This window comes from Lolium rigidum, chromosome 3 (genome assembly GCF_022539505.1).
Source record: "Lolium rigidum isolate FL_2022 chromosome 3, APGP_CSIRO_Lrig_0.1, whole genome shotgun sequence".
Taxonomy (NCBI): domain Eukaryota; kingdom Viridiplantae; phylum Streptophyta; class Magnoliopsida; order Poales; family Poaceae; genus Lolium; species Lolium rigidum.
The window spans coordinates 183,061,540-183,086,017 of NC_061510.1; the positions used below are offsets into that span (position 1 = coordinate 183,061,540).

General features: G+C 42.1%; 3 protein-coding genes across 12 annotated transcripts; 2 read left to right on the plus strand and 1 right to left on the minus strand.

Annotated features, from left to right (window-relative positions):
- Positions 1–13,072: 13,072 nt before the first annotated feature.
- Positions 13,073–23,561, minus strand: LOC124702806 (O-fucosyltransferase 9-like). Of its 5 annotated transcripts, XR_007002694.1 has the most exons (7): positions 23,243–23,558; positions 22,039–22,093; positions 21,799–21,938; positions 21,357–21,524; positions 21,031–21,221; positions 14,824–15,033; positions 13,073–14,693 (listed from the first exon to the last, which is right to left on the minus strand). XR_007002694.1 is itself a non-coding variant. In XM_047234975.1 (6 exons), exons 3-6 carry the CDS (start codon positions 21,907–21,909, stop codon positions 14,654–14,656), a joined length of 510 nt encoding a protein of 169 aa, XP_047090931.1. In that variant the 5' UTR covers positions 21,910–21,938; positions 22,039–22,093; positions 23,243–23,560; the 3' UTR covers positions 13,073–14,653. The 5 variants fall into 5 exon arrangements, 4 of the variants coding, with proteins under 4 accessions (XP_047090931.1, XP_047090933.1, XP_047090932.1 ...); XM_047234975.1 differs by lacking the exon at positions 14,824–15,033 and having other exon boundaries at positions 23,243–23,560; XM_047234977.1 differs by having other exon boundaries at positions 13,073–15,033.
- On the plus strand, positions 13,138–17,565 carry LOC124702805. 5 transcript variants are annotated; one of them, XR_007002693.1, is made up of 7 exons: positions 13,138–13,234; positions 13,335–13,766; positions 13,850–14,007; positions 14,087–14,340; positions 14,425–14,634; positions 15,303–15,359; positions 15,462–15,731. XR_007002693.1 is itself a non-coding variant. In XM_047234973.1 (5 exons), exons 2-4 carry the CDS (start codon positions 13,773–13,775, stop codon positions 15,345–15,347), a joined length of 828 nt encoding a protein of 275 aa, XP_047090929.1. In that variant the 5' UTR covers positions 13,138–13,234; positions 13,335–13,772; the 3' UTR covers positions 15,348–15,359; positions 15,462–15,731. The 5 variants fall into 5 exon arrangements, 3 of the variants coding, with proteins under 3 accessions (XP_047090929.1, XP_047090930.1, XP_047090928.1); XR_007002692.1 differs by adding an exon at positions 17,122–17,565 and having other exon boundaries at positions 13,335–14,007; positions 14,087–14,634; positions 15,462–15,625; XM_047234973.1 differs by having other exon boundaries at positions 13,335–14,007; positions 14,087–14,634.
- Positions 18,017–20,607, plus strand: LOC124702804. Of its 2 annotated transcripts, none has more exons than XM_047234970.1 (3): positions 18,017–20,124; positions 20,209–20,303; positions 20,501–20,607. In XM_047234970.1, exon 1 carries the CDS (start codon positions 18,147–18,149, stop codon positions 19,665–19,667), a length of 1,521 nt encoding a protein of 506 aa, XP_047090926.1. In that variant the 5' UTR covers positions 18,017–18,146; the 3' UTR covers positions 19,668–20,124; positions 20,209–20,303; positions 20,501–20,607. The 2 variants fall into 2 exon arrangements, with proteins under 2 accessions (XP_047090926.1, XP_047090925.1); XM_047234969.1 differs by having other exon boundaries at positions 20,209–20,312; positions 20,501–20,603.
- Positions 23,562–24,478: the final 917 nt, after the last annotated feature.

Consider the following 24,478-nt stretch of genomic DNA (forward strand, 5'->3'; position numbering starts at 1 on the left):
ATTCAACCCTAGATGTTGTTGGAGATATGCCCAAGAGGCAATAATAAAAGTTGTTATTATATATCTTTATGTTTATGATAAATGTTTATATACCATGCTATAATTGTATTAACCGAAACATTGATACATGTGTGTTATGCAAACAAACAATGAGTCCCTAGTAAGCCTCTTAACTAGCTTGTTGATTAATAGATGATTAGTTTCATAATCATGAACATTGGATGTTATTAATAACAAGGTTATATCATTATGTGAATGATGTAATGGACACACCCAATTAAGCGTAGCATAAGATCACGTCATTAAGTTATTTGCTATAAGCTTTCGATACATAGTTACCTAGTCCTTATGACCATGAGATCATGTAAATCACTTATGCTGGAAAGGTACTTTGATTACATCAAACGCCACTGCGTAAATGGGTGGTTATAAAGGTGGGATTAAGTATCCGGAAAGTATGAGTTGAGGCATATGGATCAACAGTGGGATTTGTCCATGCCGATGACGGATAGATATACTCTGGGCCCTCTCGGTGGAATGTCGTCTAATAGCTTGCAAGCATATGAATGGTTCATAAGAGACCACATACCACGGTACGAGTAAAGAGTACTTGTCATGAAACGAGGTTGAACGAGGTATAGAGATACCGATGATCAAACCTCGGACAAGTAAAATATCGCGTGACAAAGGGAATTGGTATCGTATGTAAATGGTTCAGTCGATCACTAAAGTCATCGTTGAATATGTGGGAGCCATTATGGATCTCCAGATCCCGCTATTGGTTATTGGTCGGAGAGAAGTCTCAACCATGTCTACATAGTTCGCGAACCGTAGGGTGACACACTTAAGGTTTGATGTCGTTTAAGTAGATATGGAATATGGAATGGAGCTCGAAGTTTAGTTCGGAGTCTTGGATGGGATCCAGGACATCACGAGGAGTTCCGGAATGGTCCGGAGAATAAGATTCATATATAGGAAGTCACTTTCCAAGTTTGGAAATGATCCGGTGAATTTATGGAAGGTGGTTTCTAGAATTATCCGGAAATAAATCACTATGGAAGGAGGAGTCCCGGAGGGACTCCACAAACCCTAACCAGCCAACCAAGTGGGAGGGTGGAGTCCATGGTGGACTCCACCTCCTTGGCCGGCCAAGAAAAGGGGAAAGGGGAGAGTCCCTGTCCCTCTAGGTTTCGTCCATAAGGCAGTTTTTCTGTTGGGGTCTTATTCGAAGACTTTGGGCAAACCCTTGGGGTTCCACCTATATAATGAGGAGGAGAGGGAGGGGGCAGCCCATGGCTTGGCCGCACCACCCCTGCCCCCTTGAGGCCGGCGCCCATGGCACCCCTCTCCCCAAACCCTAGCCTCCCCTCCTCCACATACAAACTCCCGCAGCGCATAGGCGAAGCCCTGCCGGAGTTCTCCACCACCACCGCCACCACGCCGTCGTGCTGCCGGCATTCCGAGGAGGATCTACTACTTCCGCTGCCCGCTGGAACGGGGAGAAGGACGTCGTCATCAACACCGAACGTGTGACCGAGTACGGAGGTGCTGCCCGATCGTGGCACCGTGATCAAGATCTTCTACGCGCTTTTGCAAGCGGCAAGTGATCGTCTACCGCAGCAATAAGAGCCTACTCTTATAGGCTTTGGAAATCTTCAAGGGTGAGTCTTGATCATCCCCTCGTTGCTCCCGTCTTCTAGATTGCATCTTGGCTTGGATTGCGTTCTCGCGGTAGGAAATTTTTGTTTTCTATGCTACGAATCCTATCAGTGGTATCAGAGCCGTGTCTATGCATAGATGGTTGCACGAGTAGAACACAATGTTTTTGTGGGAGTTGATGTTTTTGTTGTCTTTAGTTTGAGTACTTTGCATCTTTGTGGCATAGTGGGATGAAGCGGCTCGGGCTAACTTTACATGACCGCGTTCATGAGATTTGCTCCACGCTCGACATGCAACTTGTATTGCATAAGTGGCTTTGCGGGTGTCTGTCTCTCCTACTATAGTGAAGATTCAATTTACTCTTCTATTGACAACACTAGTATCACCGTTGTGGTTCATGTTCGTAGGTAGATTAGATCTCTCTCGAAAACCCTAAACCACGTAAAATATGCAAACCAAATTAGAGAACGTCTAACTTGTTTTTGCAGGGTTTGGTGATGTGATATGGCCATAATGTGATGATGAATATGTATGAGATGATCATTATTGTATTGTGGCAACCGGCGGGAGCCTTATGGTTGTCTTTAAATTTCATGTTGAGTAGTATTTCAAAGTAGTTGTAATAGTTGCTACATGAGGTGAACAACCATGAAGACGGCGCCATGGACCTTGACGCTACGCGACGATGATGGAGATCATGCCCGTTGATGATGGAGATCATGTCCGTGCTTTGGAGATGAAGATCGAAGGCGCAAAGACTAAAGGGCCATATCATATCACATATATGAATTGCATGTGATGTTAATCCTTTATGCATCTTATTTTGCTTAGAACGCAACAGTAGCATTATAAGATGATCCCTCACATTAATATCAAGATAATAAAGTGTTCTCCCCTCGTATGCACCGTTCTACAGTTCGTCGTTTCGAAACATCTCGTGATGATCGGATGTGATAGACTCAACGTTCACATACAACGGGTGTAAGCCATGTTGCACACGCGGAATACTTGGGTTTGCTTGACGAGCCTAGCATGTACAGACATGGCCTCGGGACAACGGAAACCGAAAGGTTGAACACGAGTCATATGGATGATATGATCAACATGTTGATGTTCACCATTGAAGCTACATCATCTCACGTGATGATCGGTTTTGATGTAGTGGATTTGGATCGTGTACCACTTACCAACTATGAGGGATGTTGTATTAAGTGGGAGTTCATTAGTAATTAGATTAAAACATGAACTAATTATCATAAACATAGTCTGAGTAGTATTTTGAATTAATTTTGTAATATTGGCATCCGTTTTTCTACCATGCGCTAGTCTTGTAATTGAGATAGAAATACTGTTAAAATCGACAAGAAACTTTACGGACTGGTACCGTATTGTTAAAGAATCAAGAAATGATTAAGTCCTATTGCAAACTTTTAGTAAACCTCACATTGTTGATTCAAAGAGCTATGGTTTCAATTAGTACCTAAAGTTATCTTGTCTCCGTGAAACTTGAAGTTCAAATCTGTTTGAAAAGTAAGGAGCTGAAAATTTTGTTTTCAGAAATAATCAAGGTATGAGATATATGTGATATCTAAGACCTTATTGCAAGATGATAGAATATAATTTAGTGAGACTACATAAACTCATAAGTTTTATGGGAATGTACGAAGGTTGAAGACGCAAGGCGTCCCAATCCAACAACTATTGGGGCACTAACGATATTCGCATATCCTTGAAGTGATCGTCTTTAGTATGCACCGTTGCTAAGACTCGTCGTTTCGAAGCATCTCGTGATGATCGGGTGTGATAGATTCTACGTGTGCATACAACGGATGCAAGCCAGATTTGCACATGCAAATACTAAGGTTAAACTTTACGAGCCTAGCATGTACAGACATGGTCTCGGAAAGACCTCATGAATTGATGGATAAAATTATGAGTGAAATTGTTCATCATATTACAAAGTTACTAATAGTGAAATCTACAACACTTGTCATATGATGATCAACTTCAGAACCTCAAGGTTATTGGTATTTGACCAACAAACCTAGAAGTTATTGATGTTGAAGTGTTTTTCTGAATAATGAGGAAAGCTAAAAGAGAAACCACAAAAGATATTTTGGCAGAAAGAAAAGAAAAGACTAGAAAGTCTAGCTCGGGTGTATATAAATGATATACATGTTATGGTTGTATTCCTAGTTTGATCACACAATGAAGTTCTTGGGTATTAGTACCATATTGGTTGGTATGAAGTCTCATACAAAACAACGCAATACAAGAATACAATGGCCTAAGTGACTGACAAGGAATATGATAGGAATGCACTTCTGGAACAAAAATAAAGTGTTATTATGTCCGTCGTTGGCATTCTATCTAGCCCTTAGAATTTATAATAAAGAACTTAATAATTGTTATTTTGCTCTGGTCAAATGAAAACAATGAGTTGTTCAAATTATGACATTACTCCATGTACGATGGATAAGTTATTATAAATCTTAATGGTGAAACAAACATACATAACACTGACGCTAAAATGCCATAAGGCAAATGATTTGAATTCCACTTATTTGTGGAACCGCCATTTAAGTCATGTTAGAAAGGAACGCATGAAGGAACTCCATGCAAATGGATTTTGGAGTCATTTGATTTTTGAATCGTTTGGCGCTTGCAAATCTTTTCTAAAGAGAATGACTAAAATACCGTTCATAGGCCAAGAGTTGAACGGGCAACTAACTTAGTGGAAAAATACATGATGATGTATGTGGATCACTGGGCATAGTTGTGTGCGGGAGATTCTTCTACTTCATGAAAACTTCCAACAATGAATTGAGTATATATGTATATATTCAATAAGGAAGAAGTTTGAAACATTTGAATGGATTCAAATGAATTTCAGCATGAGGTGGAAATCATCGTAATAGAAAAAGTCAAATATCTATGATTGGATCATAGTGGAAATATTTGAATTACGAGTTTTAGTGAACATCTAAGAGAGTTATGAAGTTGTTCTACAACTCATGTTTCTTGGAGTATCATAGTGATGATGGAGTATCCGAGAGATGTATCCAAATCTTGTTGGATCAATGATGAGATAAAATATTGATGCCATTATAATTTTGTGGATTATGCTTTAGAGACTACCGCTTTTACACTGAATAAAGCATCATCATGATCCGTTGAAATAACACCATACGAGTTATGGCATGGGTATGAAACCTAATAGTCATTTCTTAAATTTTGGTATGCATAGCATAAGGTAAATAAGTTTACAACCAAAATCGGATGAATATCTTTGTTGGTTATCCCAAAGAATTAATTGGGAATTCTTCCACCATGGAAACAAAGACAAAAGTGTTTGTCGATGTTTCTTACTTATTTCCAAGAAATTGTTTCTAGCGAAGTATTTGAGTGGGAGGACAATAGAACTCGATAAGGTTTATGAACCTGAGCATAATGATCAGAGTAGCGCAACATCGGAATTGGTTCCGGAAGCGGCCATGACGATCATGGCTCTCATGTCTATAAAATGTTATAGTCATGGAGATCGAAGTACTTATTGAACCTTGTAGGTATGGTTTACTTTGTGATCAAATAAATGATTTGTGAACAAAGGATTGTTTTTTGAACAATGATAAACCAACTACATACAAAGAAATTATGATGGGCCCTGACTCCGTTAAAATGGCTATACGCCATGAAATCCAAGATAGATGAATACTTTTTGAAAGTAAATGGATCTATAAAATTGATGAACTTGGATGGAATATCCTTGAATAAGCTCGACTTGTCGAAAAGTTGTTTACGACAAAATTCAAAGAGTTGACTACGATAAGATTAGATCTTCCGTAGCAATGCTTATAGTCTATGTGGATTATTCTAGTAATCGCTACATATTTCTTTCATGAGATATGCTAGTAGGATGGCAAAATACATTACTTAACAGAAGTGTGTATTAAAGGTGTATACAAGATACAAACCAAGAGTTTTGCTAGTCCGTGGAATACTAGATAAGTATATGAACTTCAATTGGATGAAGTGAGTATCGCGGAGTTGGAATCTTCACTGGATGAAATGATCAAAGAGTTATGATTTCATCAGAGACGATGAAGAGGCTTGCATTTGCAAGAAATTAAGTGGGAGCGCTGAGACATATTTATAATACTTTATGTAGATGACATATAGTTGGTTATAAATGATGTAATTATATACTTGATTAAAAGGTTTCATTGAGAATTAACTTTAATGAAAGGATATGGACTGAAACATATTTAGTGTCAAGATCTATGAAGATAGATTGAAACACATAATAAGTTTAAGTCAAAGTACATAGAATGGATATTGAAGTAGTTCAATATAGAAATATTAAGAAGATGTTCTTGTCATGTGAAGGTTTAACAGACTTGAGTGTATCTGACACTCAATGAGTAAAAACACATGAGTGATTTTAGATCATGAATAATATGTACAATATCAGATGTCCTATGCTCTAAATGGTTAGGAGCATATACCAGAATGATTCATGTGATGATCATTGGATAAACAGTAAGAATATCCCTGAGTGCTTTAGAAGAACCAAGGATATATAGTTTTGTATGAGTAATGACAAACAAATCACTGTAAAGGTGTTGCACCGATATTAGTTTGGTCACATATAAAAATAAAATTTTCAATCTCAAATTAGGCTAAGTGTTGTTTAAAAGGTAGCACAATGAGCTCGAAGTTGTCTATGCTAGATTTAGATGAGTTCTAAATATTGTGACGGATTCTACAAACGAAGGCAGAATATTTCATTGTTTTGACAATGACTGAGGATGTTAAGTCAAGAGGTTCTTTGAGAACTTGGTGTAGTTCCGATAGTGTCAGAGCTTTGAAGCTATATTGTGTATGACAATATTAGTGACATATTTCAGACCGCGGAATTAAGGTTCCACCAGAAGACCAAACATATTTAATGCCGACTCATTTGGAAAATGAGTGATGCGTGAAGACGCAAATGAATTGCAAAATACATACGTTTCTGAGTGTGTCAGAACCGTTGACTAAAGCTCTCCCTAGGGCAAAGTATGACCAACACCAGAATGCCATGGGTGTTAGGTACCTTACAATGTAATCTAGATTATTGACTCTAGTGCAAGTGGGAGACTGTTGGAGATATGCCCAAGAGGCAATAATAAAAGTGGTTATTATATATCTTTATGTTTATGATAAATGTTTATATACCATGCTATAATTGTATTAACCGAAACATTGATACATGTGTGTTATGTAAACAAACAATGAGTCCCTAGTAAGCCTCTTAACTAGCTTGTTGATTAATAGATGATTAGTTTCATAATCATGAACATTGGATGTTATTAATAACAAGGTTATATCATTATGTGAATGATGTAATGGACACACCCAATTAAGCGTAGCATAAGATCACGTCATTAAGTTATTTGCTATAAGCTTTCGATACATAGTTACCTAGTCCTTATGACCATGAGATCATGTAAATCACTTATGCTGGAAAGGTACTTTGATTACATCAAACGCCAGCTGCGTAAATGGGTGGTTATAAAGGTGGGATTAAGTATCCGGAAAGTATGAGTTGAGGCATATGGATCAATAGTGGGATTTGTCCATCCCGATGACGGATAGATATACTCTGGGCCCTCTCGGTGGAATGTCGTCTAATAGCTTGCAAGCATATGAATGGTTCATAAGAGACCACATACCACGGTACGAGTAAAGAGTACTTGTCATGAAACGAGGTTGAACGAGGTATAGAGATACCGATGATCAAACCTCGGACAAGTAAAATATCGCGTGACAAAGGGAATTGGTATCGTATGTAAATGGTTCAGTCGATCACTAAAGTCATCGTTGAATATGTGGGAGCCATTATGGATCTCCGAGATCCCGCTATTGGTTATTGGTCGGAGAGAAGTCTCAACCATGTCTACATAGTTCGCGAACCGTAGGGTGACACACTTAAGGTTTGATGTCGTTTAAGTAGATATGGAATATGGAATGGAGTTCGAAGTTTTGTTCGGAGTCTCGGATGGGATCCAGGACATCACGAGGAGTTCCGGAATGGTCCGGAGAATAAGATTCATATATAGGAAGTCACTTTCCAAGTTTGGAAATGATCCGGTGAATTTATGGAAGGTGGTTTCTAGAATTATCCGGAAATAAATCACTATGGAAGGAGGAGTCCCGGAGGGACTCCACAAACCCTAACCAGCCAACCAAGTGGGAGGGTGGAGTCCATGGTGGACTCCACCTCCTTGGCCGGCCAAGAAAAGGGGAAAGGGGAGAGTCCCTGTCCCTCTAGGTTTCGATCCATAAGGCAGTTTTTCTGTTGGGGTCTTATTCGAAGACTTTGGGCAAACCCTTGGGGTTCCACCTATATAATGAGGAGGAGAGGGAGGGGGCAGCCCATGGCTTGGCCGCACCACCCCTGCCCCCTTGAGGCCGGCGCCCATGGCACCCCTCTCCCAAACCCTAGCCTCCCCTCCTCCACATACAAACTCCCGCGGCGCATAGGCGAAGCCCTGCCGGAGTTCTCCACCACCACCGCCACCACGCCGTCGTGCTGCCGGCATTCCGAGGAGGATCTACTACTTCCGCTGCCCGCTGGAACGGGGAGAAGGACGTCGTCATCAACACCGAACGTGTGACCGAGTACGGAGGTGCTGCCCGATCGTGGCACCGTGATCAAGATCTTCTACGCGCTTTTGCAAGCGGCAAGTGATCGTCTACCGCAGCAATAAGAGCCTACTCTTATAGGCTTTGGAATCAAGGGTGAGTCTTGATCATCCCCTCGTTGCTCCCGTCTTCTAGATTGCATCTTGGCTTGGATTGCGTTCTCGCGGTAGGAATTTTTTGTTTTCTATGCTACGAATCCCATCAGATGTTACAGCGGAGACGAGGTGCAGCGGTGGAGATGACGGTGTCGGTGGTGGAGATGATGATGATAATGATCCCAATGAAGTCCAGCTCAATGACGGTGACGATGGCGACGATTTCCCCCTCCGGGAGGGAATTTCCCCGGCAGATTTTTGCCTGCCGGAGAGCTCTTTTCTCTCTGGTGTTTTCCGCATCGAGGAGGCGGCGATGACTATCCTCGATGTTCCCCCGCACCTTAGGGTTTCTGGGAGATGAAATACGTGAAAGGGCGATGGCCGAGGGGGTCATGGGCCCCCTCCCCACGTGGCGGCGCGCCGGCATTGGTGGCCGCGCCGGCCCATGGGGAGGGCCCATGGCGGCCCTCCTTGGCCTCCCCTTTTGGCTGGCTCCGTCATCTGGAAAAATAGGAGCTTCGGTATATTTTCCGTCAATTGTTGATCTTCAGAAATATTGTATGCTGACGGTGCTTTTTACAGCAGAATTCTGACTCCGGTGAGTAATTCTCCAATAATCATGAAACATGCAAAATAGGTGAAATAACATAAGTATCATCTCTAAATATGAAATATATCAATGAATAACGAGTAAATTATGATATAAAATAGTGATGCAAAATGGACGTATCAACTCCCCCAAGCTTAGACCTCGCTTGTCCCCAAGCGAAGCCGAACTCGATAAACAAGACCACATGTTTATGGGTGAAGAGTCGATAAATAAAATACGGACAAGAAGCATCACATTTATTAATTCACACAAGACATTCTAGTAAACAACTTCCTCATATAACTCAACTTGAAACAAGTAAAGGGAAATCACAAATAAAGGTGCATAGGAAATCATAATTGGTGATGGCAAACTTCGTTCTTGGTCAAAGAACAATTAACAGATTGTACTTATCTTTCGAGCGAGTCTTTATATTAGAGCTTATATGGCAGAACTTACATGCTCAATCATAACAATCTCCTCATAATCATTGATAACCTTCAAAGTCATATTCATTCGAGATAAAATTTGTACTAAACAAGGAAGAATAAAAGACATGATTAAATAGATCACAATATAAATGGTTGGATCACACCAACTCAATTGCTTGCTTGAGATAGAGGGAAATAGGTTTACTGACTCAACATAAAAGTAAAAGATAGGCCCTTTGCAGAGGGAAGCGGGGATTAAATCATGTGCTAGAGTAAAAGATAGTTATGATTGGATTGCCAAAAACAATTCCCTTAGTATGCAACTTGTTTACCATGTTCAAATTCTTGATAATAATCTTGCTCCAATTACTATTAATGAGAAGAACTCTTCTTATGCCAAAATTAACGATACTTTTATGCATATGAACCATGATAAGAATGTTTTAAGTGACGGGTATATTGTGGATTTCATCAATGATGCTACTGAAAGTTATTATGAGAGAGGGAAACATGGTAATATGCATCTTAATAATATTAAGTTTCCCCTCTTTATGTTGAGAATCTTGAAGTTACTCGTGTTTTATCTTCCTATGCTTGTCACTTTGTTCTTCATGAATTTGTTTATTTACAAGATTCCTTTTCATAGGAAGTGGGTTAGACTTAAATGTGTTTTGAATTTGCTTCTTGATGCTCTCTTTCGCTTCAACTCTTATTTCTTGCGAGTGCATCATTAAAATTGCTGAGCCCATCTTAATGGCTATAAAGAAAGCACTTCTTGGGAGATAACCCATGTGTTTATTTTACTACAGCAATTTTGTTTTATATTTGAGTCTTGGAAGTTGTTACTACTGTAGCAACCTCTCCTTATCTTTATTTTATTGCATTGTTGTGCCAAGTGAAGTCTTTGATAGCAAGGTTGATACTAGATTTGGATTACTGCGCAGAAACAGATTTCTGTCTGTCACGAATTTGGGCAGGGTTCTCTGTAGGTAACTCAGAAAAATCTGCAAATTTACGTGCGTGATCCTCAGATATGTACGCAACTTTCATTCAATTTGAGCTTTTTCATCTGAGCCTGTTAAGTGCCTCTTACAAATTCGTCTTTACGGACTGTTCTGTTTTGACAGATTCTGCCTTTTATTTCGCATTGCCTCTTTTGCTATGTTGAATGGATTTCTTTGTTCCATTAACTTTCAGAAGCTTTGGGCAATGTCCAGAAGTGTTAATAATGATTGTGTCACCTCTGAACATGTGAAATTTTGATTATGCACTAACCCTCTAATGAGTTTGTTTCGAGTTTGGTGTGGAGGAAGTTTTCAAGGGTCAAGAGAGGAGGATGATATACTATGATCAAGAAGAGTGAAAAGTCTAAGCTTGGGGATGCCCCCGTGGTTCATCCCTGCATATTTCAAGAAGACTCAAGCATCTAAGCTTGGGGATGCCCAAGGTATCCCTTTCTTCATCAACAACTTATCAGGTCACCTCTAGTGAAACTATATTTTTATTCCGTCACATCTTATGTACTTTACTTGGAGCGTCTGTTTGTTTTTGTTTTGTTTGAATAAATTCATGCTTGTGTGGGAGAGAGACACGCTCCGCTGTTGCATTTGAACACATGTGTTCTTAGCTTTACTTTTAATGTTCATGGCGAAGGTTGAAACTGCTTCGTTCATTGTTATATGGTTGGAAACGGAAAATGCTTCATGTGGTAATTGGTATAATGTCTTGAATAACTTGATACTTGGCAATTGTTGTGCTCATATAGATCATGTTTAAGCTCTTGCATCATGTACTTTGCACCTATTAATGAAGAACTACATAGAGCTTGTTAAAATTTGGTTTGCATGATTAGTCTCTCTAAGTCTAGATATTTTCTGGTTGAGGTGTTTGAACAACAAGGAGACGATGTAAAGTCTTATAATACTTGCAATATGTTCTTATGTAAGTTTTGCTGTACCGTTTTATACTTGAGTTTGCTTCAAATAACCTTGCTAGCCAAACCTTGTATTGAGAGGGATTCTTCTCGTGCATCCAAATCCTTGAGCCAAAAACTATGCCATTTGTGTCCACCATACCTACCTACTACATGGTATTTCTCCGCCATTCCAAAGTAAAATGCTTGAGTGCTATCTTTAAACAATTCAAAAGTTATTACCTCTTATTTGTGTCAATGTTTTATAGCTCATGAGGAAGTATGTGGTGTTTATCTTTCAATCTTGTTGGGCAACTTTCACCAATGGACTAGTGGCTTCATCCGCTTATCCAATAATTTTGCAAAAAGAGCTGGCAATGGGGTTCCCAGCCCGAATTAATTAACTTTCATAAAGTTACAAATAGACACTCCTCCATGGTATGTGATTGTTGGTCGGCACCCGAGGATTCGGTTAGCCATGGCTTGAGAAAGCAAAGGTGGGGAGGAGTGTCATCTAAATAAAACTAAAATAAAAAGGCACTCCTTCATGGTATGAGATTGTTGGCATGCACCCAAGGATTCGGTTAGCCATGGTTTGTGAAAGCAAGGTTGGAAGGAGTGCCACCCAAAAATAAAATTTCATGGGAGCCGCTCTTTGAAAGTCTGTCTGGCAAGGGGGTTAGAGTGCCCACTATCATTCGTTGACAACAACAAACACCGCTCAAAACTTTACTTTTTATGCTCTCTTTATGTTTTCAAAATAAAAGCTCTAGCACAAATATAGCAATCAATGCTTCCCTCTGCGAAGGGCCATTCTTTTACTTTATTGTTGAGTCAGTTTACCTACTCCTTTCTATCTTAGAAGCAAACACTTGTGTAAACTGTGTGCATTATTTCTTACATGTTTACTTATTGCACTTGTTATATTGCTTTATGTTGACAACTATACGTGAGATATTATACACTATATACATACACTATATAAAGCGTAGCTGATTTTAAGCGTTCTGCTTAGTTTGGCAACTGTTCATGCTCTATTTTCCTTCCTTTTCGTCCATTCAAAGGGTGCCACGTTTTCTGTTTTTTTTTTCACTCCTTTAGTCGGTTGGTCATCCGTTTAATCTTTCCTTTTTTTTAGGCCTCTGGGTGACCGGCAACCCTGGGGAAGACTTGGGTAGGATCAGGTCTTAGATAGGATCTATGAGATCAATTTTTTTGCAAAGACAAAACTTGTTGAAAAAATCTGAAAAAAAATCACAACACACATCTATGTTATGTATGCAACGCCAAAAATTTGCAACTTCAAATTCGACATACATTTGGAGAGACAAAAAAGATAAATCTGAGTGTGAATAGTGTGAAATACTACTCAACCAGATCTGACACTATTCACAAGAAAATTTGTCTTTTTTATTTCCCCAAGTGTAGATCAGATTTTAGGCTGAAATTTCTTGGAGTTGTAGATACAACCTATATACATGCTGTTTATTATTTTCAGATTTTTTCGCCTGTTCAAAGTATGTTTTTTCTGGATTGATCCTACGATCCTACCTAATGGAGAGATCCTATACAAGTCTCTCCCCAAGTTGTTGTTCCATTCGTTTCCTGGCTTCTCCATCCTCCTGGATTTCCACGTTTTTCTTCTGCTTGCTACGTGCTGCTTCCACGTTTGCTTGAGGTGATGCCGTGTTGTAACCTCCTTTTTTCCTTTTTGATCGCCCCTTAATTTTCTCCTTCCCAATTAATTCTGTTCCTTTTCTTCTGGGGTTACTCACGGAAACTCCGACGCATGCGTCTTCCTCTGATCGTGGTTCGCGTTAGTTCTTCGTCCGTCCACGATCGATCTCTGCTCGCCGTCACGGTGATCTTGCTCGCCTGGCCGGACTGTTCTTTTTCTTCACTTTTTCTGATCTCCCTCCTCCTCCTTGGTTCGTAATGGTGGCCGGTTTTTTCTTCTGCAGGTAGTCTATGCCTACGCGCGCTTCTGCTGGCCGGCGGCGCGGTCGGCCTCCCTCTTCTTCTCATTCTCCGTCTCCGGCTCCGCGCGCGCCGCCATCGTGGCCTTCATGCTTTGCCTCCGCGTCCGCCTCGCGGTGGTCTTGCTTCCGACGGTGGTCGTCTGCGCCGTGGGAGGCCTCCAGGTCGTGCTCGTGGCCGTTCTCGCGGCCGCGCGCACTCCATCTTGCCTGCAGATTTTGATCTGGTGCCCGTGCCTGCGGCGCCCTTGCGTCCACTCTCTGCTGTTTCTCTTGCAGCCCAGACTGCCGTTGGATCTTCTTCATCGTTGATGCCTGACAGCAATGTTTTGCCTTTGCCTGGTTTATTAGAGGCAGAAACTCTGAGAAGACGTGAAATTTGGCTGGGCAAACGGCCGGTTATCGATTCAGGCTCTGGTACTGATGCCTTTTGTTCACTGTTGTTTCTTTGCAGAATTCTTTACCCCTATCTTCTCAGGTTTCTTCTGCTGCTTACCTAGGGGATTCCGCTGGCCGTTCTGGAGAGCATGGCAGGGATGGGTTACTGCTGTTGGCGGCCCTTCTATCCAGCCTCTTTTCCCTGGGGCGTTTGATGCTGTCGTCGACTCTGCTATCGCCCCTTCGTTAACCGATGACGATTTTACTGCTTCTCTACCTGGTTTGTCTTCATTTTTTGCTTTCTTTTCTTATCTCAATCTTCTTGATTTCTATCTTACTTATTTCCTGCTTTTGTTCAGATTTATTCCCTGTGGACAACGGCTCACATTTGCCATCCTTGCGAGACCAGAGTTCATGGACACCTTTGCCTGTGGCTTCTTTGCGAGCTGTTGACGCGCCTGGTCCGTCTTCGGCTGATGTTTACCCTTCTGATTCTTCCCTTGCTGACGCCCTTGCTGCTGATGATGTGCGGAGTCCTGCGATTCGTTTTGCTCATATCACTCGGCGGCCAGATCAGATGTGCCAGCTGCGGGAATTGATCGATGGTGGCGTGGTTCGTCCACCTTGCTTTCTTTCCACACTTCTCGTGCTTTTTTTCTCCTGTTTTTGCCTCACTATGTTTTCATCTGTGTTTCAGTTTCCGCTACTCCTTCCACTTCTTCCGAAAGAGCAGCTGGCAATCGTCGTCATCGTCTGGCTATGCAAGAGCATACGGCTCTTCTACGGGCCCATCGACTTTCGAGCCGTTCTCATGGAGGCATCCTGCGGAGGTCAGCTTCGAATAGTCGTCGCCAGGGTCGTCGTCCGCATTCTGACATATGCCGGCAAACTGCTCTTCTTCAGGCAGGTTAGGCCGTCAACCGTTCTCATAATAATGGCTTCTGGGCTTCAGAACGGTCCGGAAACCTGAAATAAACAGCGTAACGGGAATGTTACATCTCAAACTTGCTATGTGCTTATCATTTACAAAGTGTTTCTTTTTCCTGTTGTTTTAGAAACGATATGTGGTTCTAGACTCCATGTGTGGTAGCTTCACCTTTTGAATCTAAACAGCTACCGTGCATAGCAGCATGGCCAGCTAAGATAGTCAGGTTCTAGGTTTTACACATTATTTAGCTTCGTCTGCCTCTGATTCCTCTGTTTATGCTGGTGTGGTTGCTTTGCGGATGCTCCCAGCGGTAATTATCGGTAAAATGTACTGCCATGCTTGACCATGCTTTTCCGACGTCATCAGCAAAATGTACACCTGCAGATCCACGCCAACCTCTTGCTGTCAGAAACAGTTATCAAACTTTTGCTTATAATGCTTTCGAAATAGGTTGACAAGAGCCCGAATAAAATGTTTGCTGATTGCATGGATTGGTACATGGTTCTACGCTTTGGTTCTCAAAATGTCCTAGGTTTCCAATTGTTTGGTTCTTCTTCCAACTTTCTTGCCTCTCTGTACTGCCTTCTACTTGCATTTTGTTTCCTGTTGTTAACTTCATTCTCTTTTTCTGCTAATTTTTTTACCAGGTGTTGCTGCTGATATTCAGTTGCCTCTTCCTACAAGCTTGGTGAGGTTTCTCAAAGGTAAGTAATTGAACGCTCCTTTGGTGTTGTTGGTTTGTTTTTGTGGTGTCTGCTTTCTTCTTCTATATGTCTTGACTATGTGTTTTCCATCTTTGTTTGCAGCTGCTTGGCCTGGCAGGTCCTACTACGGTGTCCCTCATCTTATTTGCAAGTACTGTGGTGCTTCATACTGGTATCAGGAGCGTAATAAGCGTCTCAGTACGAAATACCACCGTGTGTATACTGGTTGTTGTCGTGGTGGCCGGGTGTCTCTTCCGATTTATCCGGTATGGCCTTCCCCGTTGTCTGAGCTTATGCGTTTTGATGGCGGTTCTGAGTCAGATCGGTTTATGCGTTTGATTCGGGAATACAATGCTATGTTTGCTTTCACATCTCTCGGTGTTCATGTTGACAGAACAGTTAATGTTGGGAATGGCCCATATGTGTTCAAGATTTGTGGAGTGGTGTGTCATGAGATTGGCTCTTTGTTGCCTCCAGAGGGTGATTCTGTTCCTAAATTTGCCCAGCTATACATTTATGATACTCAGAATGAATTAGATCATAGGATGGGTATATTTAGTCAGGATGGTGAACTTGATGATGATACTGCTGCTGGTGTCCATTCTGCATCAGTTGCTCAGTCTTCATCTGTTGTTGGTCAGCGCCGTCAAAGAGAGGAGGTACTAGGAGTTGGCTTGGATCGGCCAGCCCGACGTCAGCGGCGGCGTAGGGAGGAACCTGATCCCGCTATTGTGCGATCTCTAACTACAATGCTCAATGGGTGTAACTTCCTTGTGCAAACATTTCGTATGGCAAAGGACAGAATGTTTTCTCTTGATGCTCCTGAGGTGGCTGTTCGTTTATATGGTCATGAGGGTGCAGACCATGGGAATCGGTATTCTTTGCCTACCGCCCCTGAGCTGGCTGCTCTTATAGTTGACGACCTCACTGTAGAAGCATGTAGATTCGATATTATCGTCCAGAAGGAGGCTGGTTATCTTCAGCGCATCTCGCCACTGAACCCCTCTCTCATGGCTCTCCAGTACCCGCTCCTGTTTCCTCATGCTACCATCGGGTTCCATCTTGGTATCAGGTACCGACAGGTTGATGGTATGCCATCGACTGGACGCAACCAGGTGTCCATGCTTGAGTACTATTGTTATCGTTTCCATTATAGGAAGGGCGAGCCAAATCCTTTTACTTGCTGCGGTCGATCGTCGCAGCAGCTTCTTGTGGACTGTTATTCCTGTGTTGAATCATGTAGATTGAGTTATCACTTCTGGAACCAGACCATGCTTCGGTCTGAGACATATCAGGGTATTTCTGATGCTCTTGGTGAGGGGAACTCCAGTGGCAAAAATGTCGGGGTGCAGTATCTTCTGCACTCGAGTTTTACTGGAGGGCCTCGGTACATGATTCAGAATTACCAGGATGGCATGGCTATTTGTCGTGTTTTTGGAGTGCCTGATCTTTTCATTACATTTACTTGCAACCCTAAGTGGGATGAAATAACTGAAGCTCTTCTTATGGAGCCTGGTCAGAGGCATGTTGATAGACCGGATATAGTTACACGTGTTTTGAAGATGAAGATTAATGAATTTAGCGGAGACGTCAGGCGGGGCGAGGCGTTTGGTCAAGTCCATGCATGTATGCCTGTTCTCTGTTTTGCTTTCCATTGTTCCTTCACAAGTTACTGCACTTTTTGTTTCATAAGTTACAGTTCTGCCTATTCCGTGTGTGGTGTGTTTGCTTACTTATTCCCCTTTTCCCTTTCATGAAACAGATTTATATGTTGTCGAGTTCCAGAAAAGAGGCTTACCCCACATACATACCCTTGTGTGGCTGGATGCCGACATGGACGACCCCACGCCTTCTACCATAGATTCTTTTATTTCGGCAGAGATACCAGATTATGCTACCGATCCATTGGGGTATGCACTTGTGGAGGAGTTTATGGTGCATGGTCCATGTGGTGAACACAACCCTCATTCTCCATGTATGAAGGACGGTGTTTGCTCTAAGCGATATCCCAAAGAATTTAATGAAGAGACTACAATTGATGGTCTCGGTTTTCCGGTGTACCGGCGAAGTGAGAACGACATGTATATTCTGAAGAATGGTGTTCGTGTCGACAATCGGTGGATAGTTCCTTACAATATGTCCTTGCTAAAAAAATTCCAAGCTCACATTAATGTGGAGTGGTGTAATAAGACCAACCTTCTTAAATATTTGTTCATGTACCTTGCTAAGGGCCATGATATGGCAAGGGCCCGGTTTCATTCTATGTACCAGTCTACAGGCTCTGAATCTACTGGAAGAAATGAGATAGATGAGTATGTAAAATGCAGGTGCATTCAGATTGCTTACCCTTTTAGTTTTTGGTAATCCAGTGTTTTTCCAATGTTCTACCTTCTTATGTTGTCTTCGTTACTGTGGATTAGGTATTTGTCTGCGTGTGAGGCATGTTGGCGTATGTTCGCATTCGACATTCATGTTCGAGCACCTTCTGTTGAAAGATTAGTGGTGCACCTTGAAAATATGAACCGGGTTATATATAGCCAGGATGATAACCTTACCGATGTTGTTCGCAATCCTTCGAAATATAAAAGTATGCTCACTGAGTGGTTTGTCGCTAACCAGCGGTACATGGATGCTCGCGAGCTTACGTATCTGCAGTTTCCATCAAAGTGGAGGTGGGACGCATCAACTAAGAGATGGCGAAGGAGGAGGCGCCAACTCAAATTCGGCCCTCCTATTGGCCGTGTCTACAACGTGCATCCTAGCTGCGGAGAACTCTTCTATCTTCGGATGCTCCTCACGGTTGTGGCTGGTGCTACAAGTTTCAATGACCTCAAGGTTTACCATGGAAGGTTGCACACCTCCTTTAAGGCAGTTTGCCAGGCGCGTGGTTTGGTTGGTGATGACAACGAGTGGTTCCTTCTATTTGATGAAGCCGTTCAATGGGCTTCTTCTTATCAGTTGCGGCATCTATTCATGACTGTCTTGCTATTTTGTGGTGTCACTGATGGCCAACGACTTCTAGATAAATATTGGCGGTTTATGGCAAATGATATAGCTTTCCAGATTGCACGCTCTCTAAATGATACTGTTCAGGCAATCCCTTCCGAATATTTACACATTCAGCTGTTGCACGAGCTATCTGTTATGTTTGGTAAAAATGGTTACTCCTTATCATCTTTCGGTATATCCATTCGCAATGCAAGGTTGCTTGGCAATAGGTTGATTTTAGAAGAGCTACAGTATGACAGGAATGAGCTTAGAGAAATGGCTTCTTCTTTCCATGGAAGGTTAAATGAAGATCAGCTCTATATCTACAACCAGATCATGCGTGCAGCCCTCAATTCTGTTGGGGGCGTTTTCTTTGTTTCTGGTCATGGTGGTACAGGCAAAACGTTTCTGTGGACCTCTATTATTGCGAGGTTACGAGCCGATGATCATGTCGTTCTTCTTGTAGCTTCTTCAGGTGTAGCTTCGCTTCTGTTACCAGGTGGAAGGACGGCTCATTCACGTTTTAGGATACCTGTTGAAGTCAACGAGCGAAGCATGTGCACCATTTCCCGGGGCAGTAATCTAGCTGAATTAATAGAGAAAGCAACACTCATACTTTGGGATGAAGCGCCAATGACTCACAGACGTTGCTTTGAAGCGGTTGATAGAAGCATGAGGGACATTTTGTCTGCGAATGAACCTTCACGGAAATTGCTCCCTTTCGGTGGGAAGACTGTAGTTTTGGGAGGGGATTTCAGGCAAGTGTTACCTGTTGTGGAAGGGGGCAGTAGAGCGGAAATTGTCAACTCTTCCCTTATGAAGTCACCCCTTTGGCAGCATGTAACTGTCCTCAAGCTACGCAGAAATATGAGATTGTCTAATCCACAGTTGTCTGATGAGGAACGAGCTGCTTTGGAGGAATTTGCGCAGTGGGTCCTCGATGTCGGTGATGGAGCTGTGCACATGGATACACGAGGAGAGGCTACCCCTTCATGGATCTCCTTGCCACCAGATACAGCACTGCTGCCAGACTCTGATCCTATTTCTGCTATTGTTGATGCAGTGTATGATTCATTTACTCAATGTATTCTGATGCAGCTTATCTGGCAGACCGCGCCATTGTGTGTCCTACTAATAAAGTTGCCGACTCTATCAACGAGACTATTTTCTCTAAGGTGCCTGGGGAGGAGATGCTGTTCGAGAGCTGTGATTCTATATGTAAAACTCTCGACCATGCGGCTGATGCGGAACTGTTATATCCTCCTGAATTTCTCCATAAGATCGATCCTCCAAACTTTCTGCAGCATAGGATTTCATTGAAGGTAGGGGTTCCAATAATGTTGTTAAGGAATATTAACCAAGCTATTGGACTTTGCAATGGCACCCGTTTAATGGTTACACGTCTAGGAGAATGGGTCCTTGAAGCTAAAATTATGACAGGGACCAATATTGGTGAACGTGTGTGCATACCAAGAATTGTTCTACACGCACCAGCCACCAAATGGCCATTTACATTGCAGCGCCGTCAATATCCAGTTAGGCTATGCTATGCAATGACTATCAACAAGAGTCAGGGTCAAACTCTTAAGAAGGTTGGGGTCTACTTGCCCAAACCGGTGTTCTCGCATGGGCAATTCTATGTTGCAATCTCAAGGGTAACATCAAGGGAAGGGCTGAAAGTATTGGCGCTCGATGAATCTGGCAAGCCGACTACCCAGACTAGAAATATAGTGTACCAGGAAGCTCTTGCTCATCTATGAATGTCACTTCTTACATGGTATATTTTGTTTGCATGCACATGCTTTATTTTTGCCTGCATTTTGTGTGTTGTACACTCATTTTGAATTGTTCTTCTTCGCAGGTACCATTTCTTGGCAGAATCAGTGGATTCCTTTTTCTTCTAGCGCTCTGCTATGTGATCTAGGTTCAGGGATACTCTCCCGTTGTTTAAACCGTGTATGTCAGGTTATCTCTGTTTCCTTCAGTGATATTCTGTTTTTCCTCACTGTGATGTCACTTATTGTACCATCTCTCTTGCTCTGTTCTTTTCCACCGCACTATTTTTCGTACCATTAGTTTTCAGTTTGTATTATGTTTGGTTATTCCTTTTACAGTCTATGGTTCCAGTTCTGATTGTATGCTACAAATTACAGGCTTATGGGCATGTGTGCTGTTTTACCACATATCCATCAAACCTAATGGAAGGAGTTTCTGAATTTGTGTGCTGGCTGCAGCGGCCTGCAATCTGAAACCGTGTGCGCCCTCAAGGTGAATGACCAAGGCATATAAAGAGAGTTCAGTTTGTCACTCTGCTGTACTCATTTACTGGCTGTTTTTCTGCTACATGGTTTGCTACGTGTCAACATTCGTACTAAGTTCCCAACACTTATTGTGGATCGGAGGGAGTATTTGAATTTACTTATCATCAGATTAAGTATGTGAAGGCCAACTAAGAAATGTTTGCAATTTATGAAGATAATGTATTTAGAAAAATGGGCAGCAGCTATAGAGGTCACTCATGGTTGACAGAAAGATAAGAAGGTCAGCCTTGGGTGAGAAACAACTGCTTCAGCAATTAGCCTTGGTGAAGGCATTTCAGAAAATAGTCAAAAACTGAAACTAATTCACTGTGAGTCTGTGACCTATCATACTCTGCCGACATAGAATGGCAACTCAAACTAACCTGATATTCGGATCATCAAAAGATAAGACCAGCTTCCGTTTGTCAGGTTTTATTGTCTTTGCATTCTCTCCTAGCAGGTAACGCCTGTGCCCCATCAGAAAGTGAGGGAAGTTCCCCCTTTGAGTCGTCACAAACACCTGGCTCTGAACAGAGACAGTGTAATCTAATGCTGCTAACCGAGATGAGTACCCCTACAGAAAATGGGTTAGTGAGTAGGACAATATCCAAACAGTATGAACAAAATCAATGTGAAATCGATGAACATTTAATGCATGCATAGTCGTCCAACATTCAGAACAATATCAGGCTTGGCTGGGGAGCCATACCTTAAACTCAGCAAATTCTTCAGGCAAAGCAAGAGTGTCCTTGGTCTCTAAAAGAGGGAACATCTGGCGAAGGGGAGCCATGTATTTTGCAGCATTCTCTATTTTGTCAGAAGCTACATAGAGGAAGGTTGTATTGTCAAATCCCATGCCTCGCAGCATCATACCAACCTGCTCAAATTCAGTCAGTTAACACATTATCTCCAGTAAATTTAGTTGGCACTCAACTTAAAAGTTGCTATTATTGACCTGAAACTTCACATGCTAAAGTAGCGGACAGAAATTCTATACAAAAAAGGAAAGCACAAAACATAAACCCTCAAGTGATCTTAAGTAATGACCTGAAAACGAATGCATTACTGAGTGCACATATGCCCAAAGGACTTAAATCACAGTTTTACTATACAAACATACAGAGCGGAAAAGAGTAAAACGATATACCAACCTCTAGAGGAGTAAGTGGGCATTTTTCATCTCTTCTGTTTGCCTCAGGATTGATAACTCGACCAGGTCGGTGAAACTTCCCTCTCCAGCTCCTTTCACGGGCATTTTCCATTTCAATCTATTCCTTCCGCAGATAGTGATCTGGAGATGAGTAGGCTTTAGTTCTCATATTTAGTATGCTGCTGATATTATGATTGAAGCGCAGCAAAACATCTTTAGGGAGTTCCTTCACCACTCTTACATGTTGTCTGAGTGTCTCGATAAAACGATCTTCGTCAAAAATATCAGTAAATTTGCTGAAAAACATAACAGGAGGCAAACACATTATTATCCTGAAACTCTATACAATAGTGTTCATACATGGCACAGCACAAGGGAAAGGAATAAATTTGGATGAGAACACCTAACGCTACTGCTATTGTATATGAACTTTGCATGCTACAGAGAACTGTAAATTTAGTTTGATGAAACATGTAAACACCATCTGCTTTAATCTTGCACTGCAACATTAATAGAAGTTAGGAGAAAAGAATGCCGTTCAGAACCAATATATATTAGAATACAAAGTAGAATGTCAAAAATAAACTTTTGTGGGTTTATCATTAGTTAAAAAATGAACTGCTGTTAAGTAACTGTCCCGTACAAAAGTAAATGTTGGAAATACAACTTAACAGATTTGGGTGGCTTTTGGTTTCCTTCGGTTGGAAGATTTTCCCAAGGATTGGAACCAAATTTACATGTATTTACCCTTGAAAACGATTCACAGAGTTATTATAAATTCTCAAAAGATAGGGAAAGAAGTCGGTAAGATAGTATGGGTTGCCATGGTTAGATTTCTTATAGTTGACTACAACTTCCACCTAAAATAAAAAACGTCACTTCTAATAATTAGGACTATTATTTTTATCGTGAGATTCACGCGCTGACATGGCTAGAGGCTCATAGTACCCCTCTGAATCAGACAACAAATGCTACTTCATTACATGGTGAAGACCTTTCATGTTATTTATAAGCATCATGCCCAGGGCAGGGACTCTTTTGAATATCATAGTAATGTCCATGATTGGATACAATTTGAGAGTTGGAAAGTGCAAGATCAGAGAGAAGCTCCATTAGAGTACAGCTACTTCTGTCCAAATAATATGAGCACACGCAGTGAATGTACTTCCTGTGTAGAGGCTCGCACATGTAGCTTGGAAATGAATTATTCAACATCTTGGTAATTGTATATAGTTGTATTGCACCACACATTTACAGAATTTATTAGTCTTGACACGCACATTTGCTTGCAAGTTCCCAACCGGTGTGAGCTACTAATGCTCTTACCCTTTTCGTTTTAGTTTTTTGCGCACAGATGCATCTCTGTTTGTACTCCAGATTGAATTACCGCTGTTCCTATAGCTGGAATTTCTTCAGTTCAGGCGGTACAGAGGGAGGCAACATACCGTCAGTTTAGCTGTTGATGTCTGAATCCATGGGTTGTCGGCCTCCTGCGCTGCCGCGCTCCTTCGTCCTCCCTGCGCTCAGCTTGGCGGTGCGGCGTGTGGCGACAAGAAGCTCGGCCGGCCCCATCCGACGAGCCTTCAGCACGCCGTCTTCCCGTCCGACCACGCAGGCCGTCCGTGCTCCTGCCGAATGCCTTCGGCGCTTGCAGCCTGGACGGGAAGGAAGCCGCGCAGGTTTTGCTCCACCTTCACCGCCTCCTCCCGCCCCGTCTCCAGCTACCGCAGCAGCAGCTCGCACCGCTCAGCTGCTCACTCTTCTCCAATCCATTTGCCTTTTCCCCAAAATGTTCCTATCCTCAGCTGGCCTCATGAAGGATAGATTTTTTTCTCGAGGACGCTCTACGATAGATGCTGCCAGCCGAACCGTCTAACTTCGCTAAGTCCGAACTTGCTGCTGCGGCCCATGTAAAGGACCTAGCCGTAACCCGCCAGCCCAATGGACATTGCCTGGCCCGGTCACTTATGGACTCTGAAGGATCGCACACAACATCGCCAGGAAAATATAGCGCCTGGATTAACATTGACATCCCCATACCCGATCCTCGCCCACACCGGGTAACAACCATGGTAACTGCCGACTCCACCATTAGTGAAGAGCATGCTGCCGAAAAAGTCGCGTACAAAGCAATTAGGATGATAGTGAAAAACGGCAACATCGTCATCACGCATCTAACTAGGATGGCTTGCAAAGATAATAGAGTTCTCCAAGAAAAAGAACAGCTCCTTACCCACCTAGCATATGCATGTACATCTTTTGACGACGTCCTGCCTATAGAAGTCGTTCGTCCACCAACCATCCCAACAGATCCATCAACTAGCACTCTTAAATATACAGGCAATATGCCTCCATCAACCCGTCTGGAAAAACTAGCTTCCTTCATCGGCCCAGAATACATCCGCATTGGACCACACACTGGAATGGACGAACTCGACTGATCGGTGCATCAATACAACAGCGGCACGGTAAGTACACGACATATCTACTTACGCAATATATATATATATATATATATATATATAGGATAAATATAAATATATATATATATATATATATATATATATTTTTATCCTATATATATATATATATATATATATATATATATATATATATATATAGAGCTGGACTATTCTCGAACCCCCTTAAGAGGGGTTCTAGAATAACTATTCTCGAACCCC

Coding starts and splice junctions, on each gene's coding strand:
- LOC124702805 (XM_047234972.1), top strand. CDS start 13,773: ATGCCTTTTGTTCACTGTTGTTTCTTTGCAGAATTCTTTACCCCTATC. Junction 14,008..14,086: donor TTTTACTGCTTCTCTACCTG/GTTTGTCTTCAT, acceptor GCTTTTGTTCAG/ATTTATTCCCTGTGGACAAC.
- LOC124702804 (XM_047234970.1), top strand. CDS start 18,147: ATGCTCCTCACGGTTGTGGCTGGTGCTACAAGTTTCAATGACCTCAAG.
- LOC124702806 (XM_047234976.1), bottom strand. CDS start 21,909: ATGGAAAATGCCCGTGAAAGGAGCTGGAGAGGGAAGTTTCACCGACCT. Junction 21,525..21,798: donor GCCCACTTACTCCTCTAGAG/GTTGGTATATCG, acceptor GAATTTGAGCAG/GTTGGTATGATGCTGCGAGG. Junction 14,694..21,030: donor TTTGATGATCCGAATATCAG/GTTAGTTTGAGT, acceptor TGTTTATTTCAG/GTTTCCGGACCGTTCTGAAG.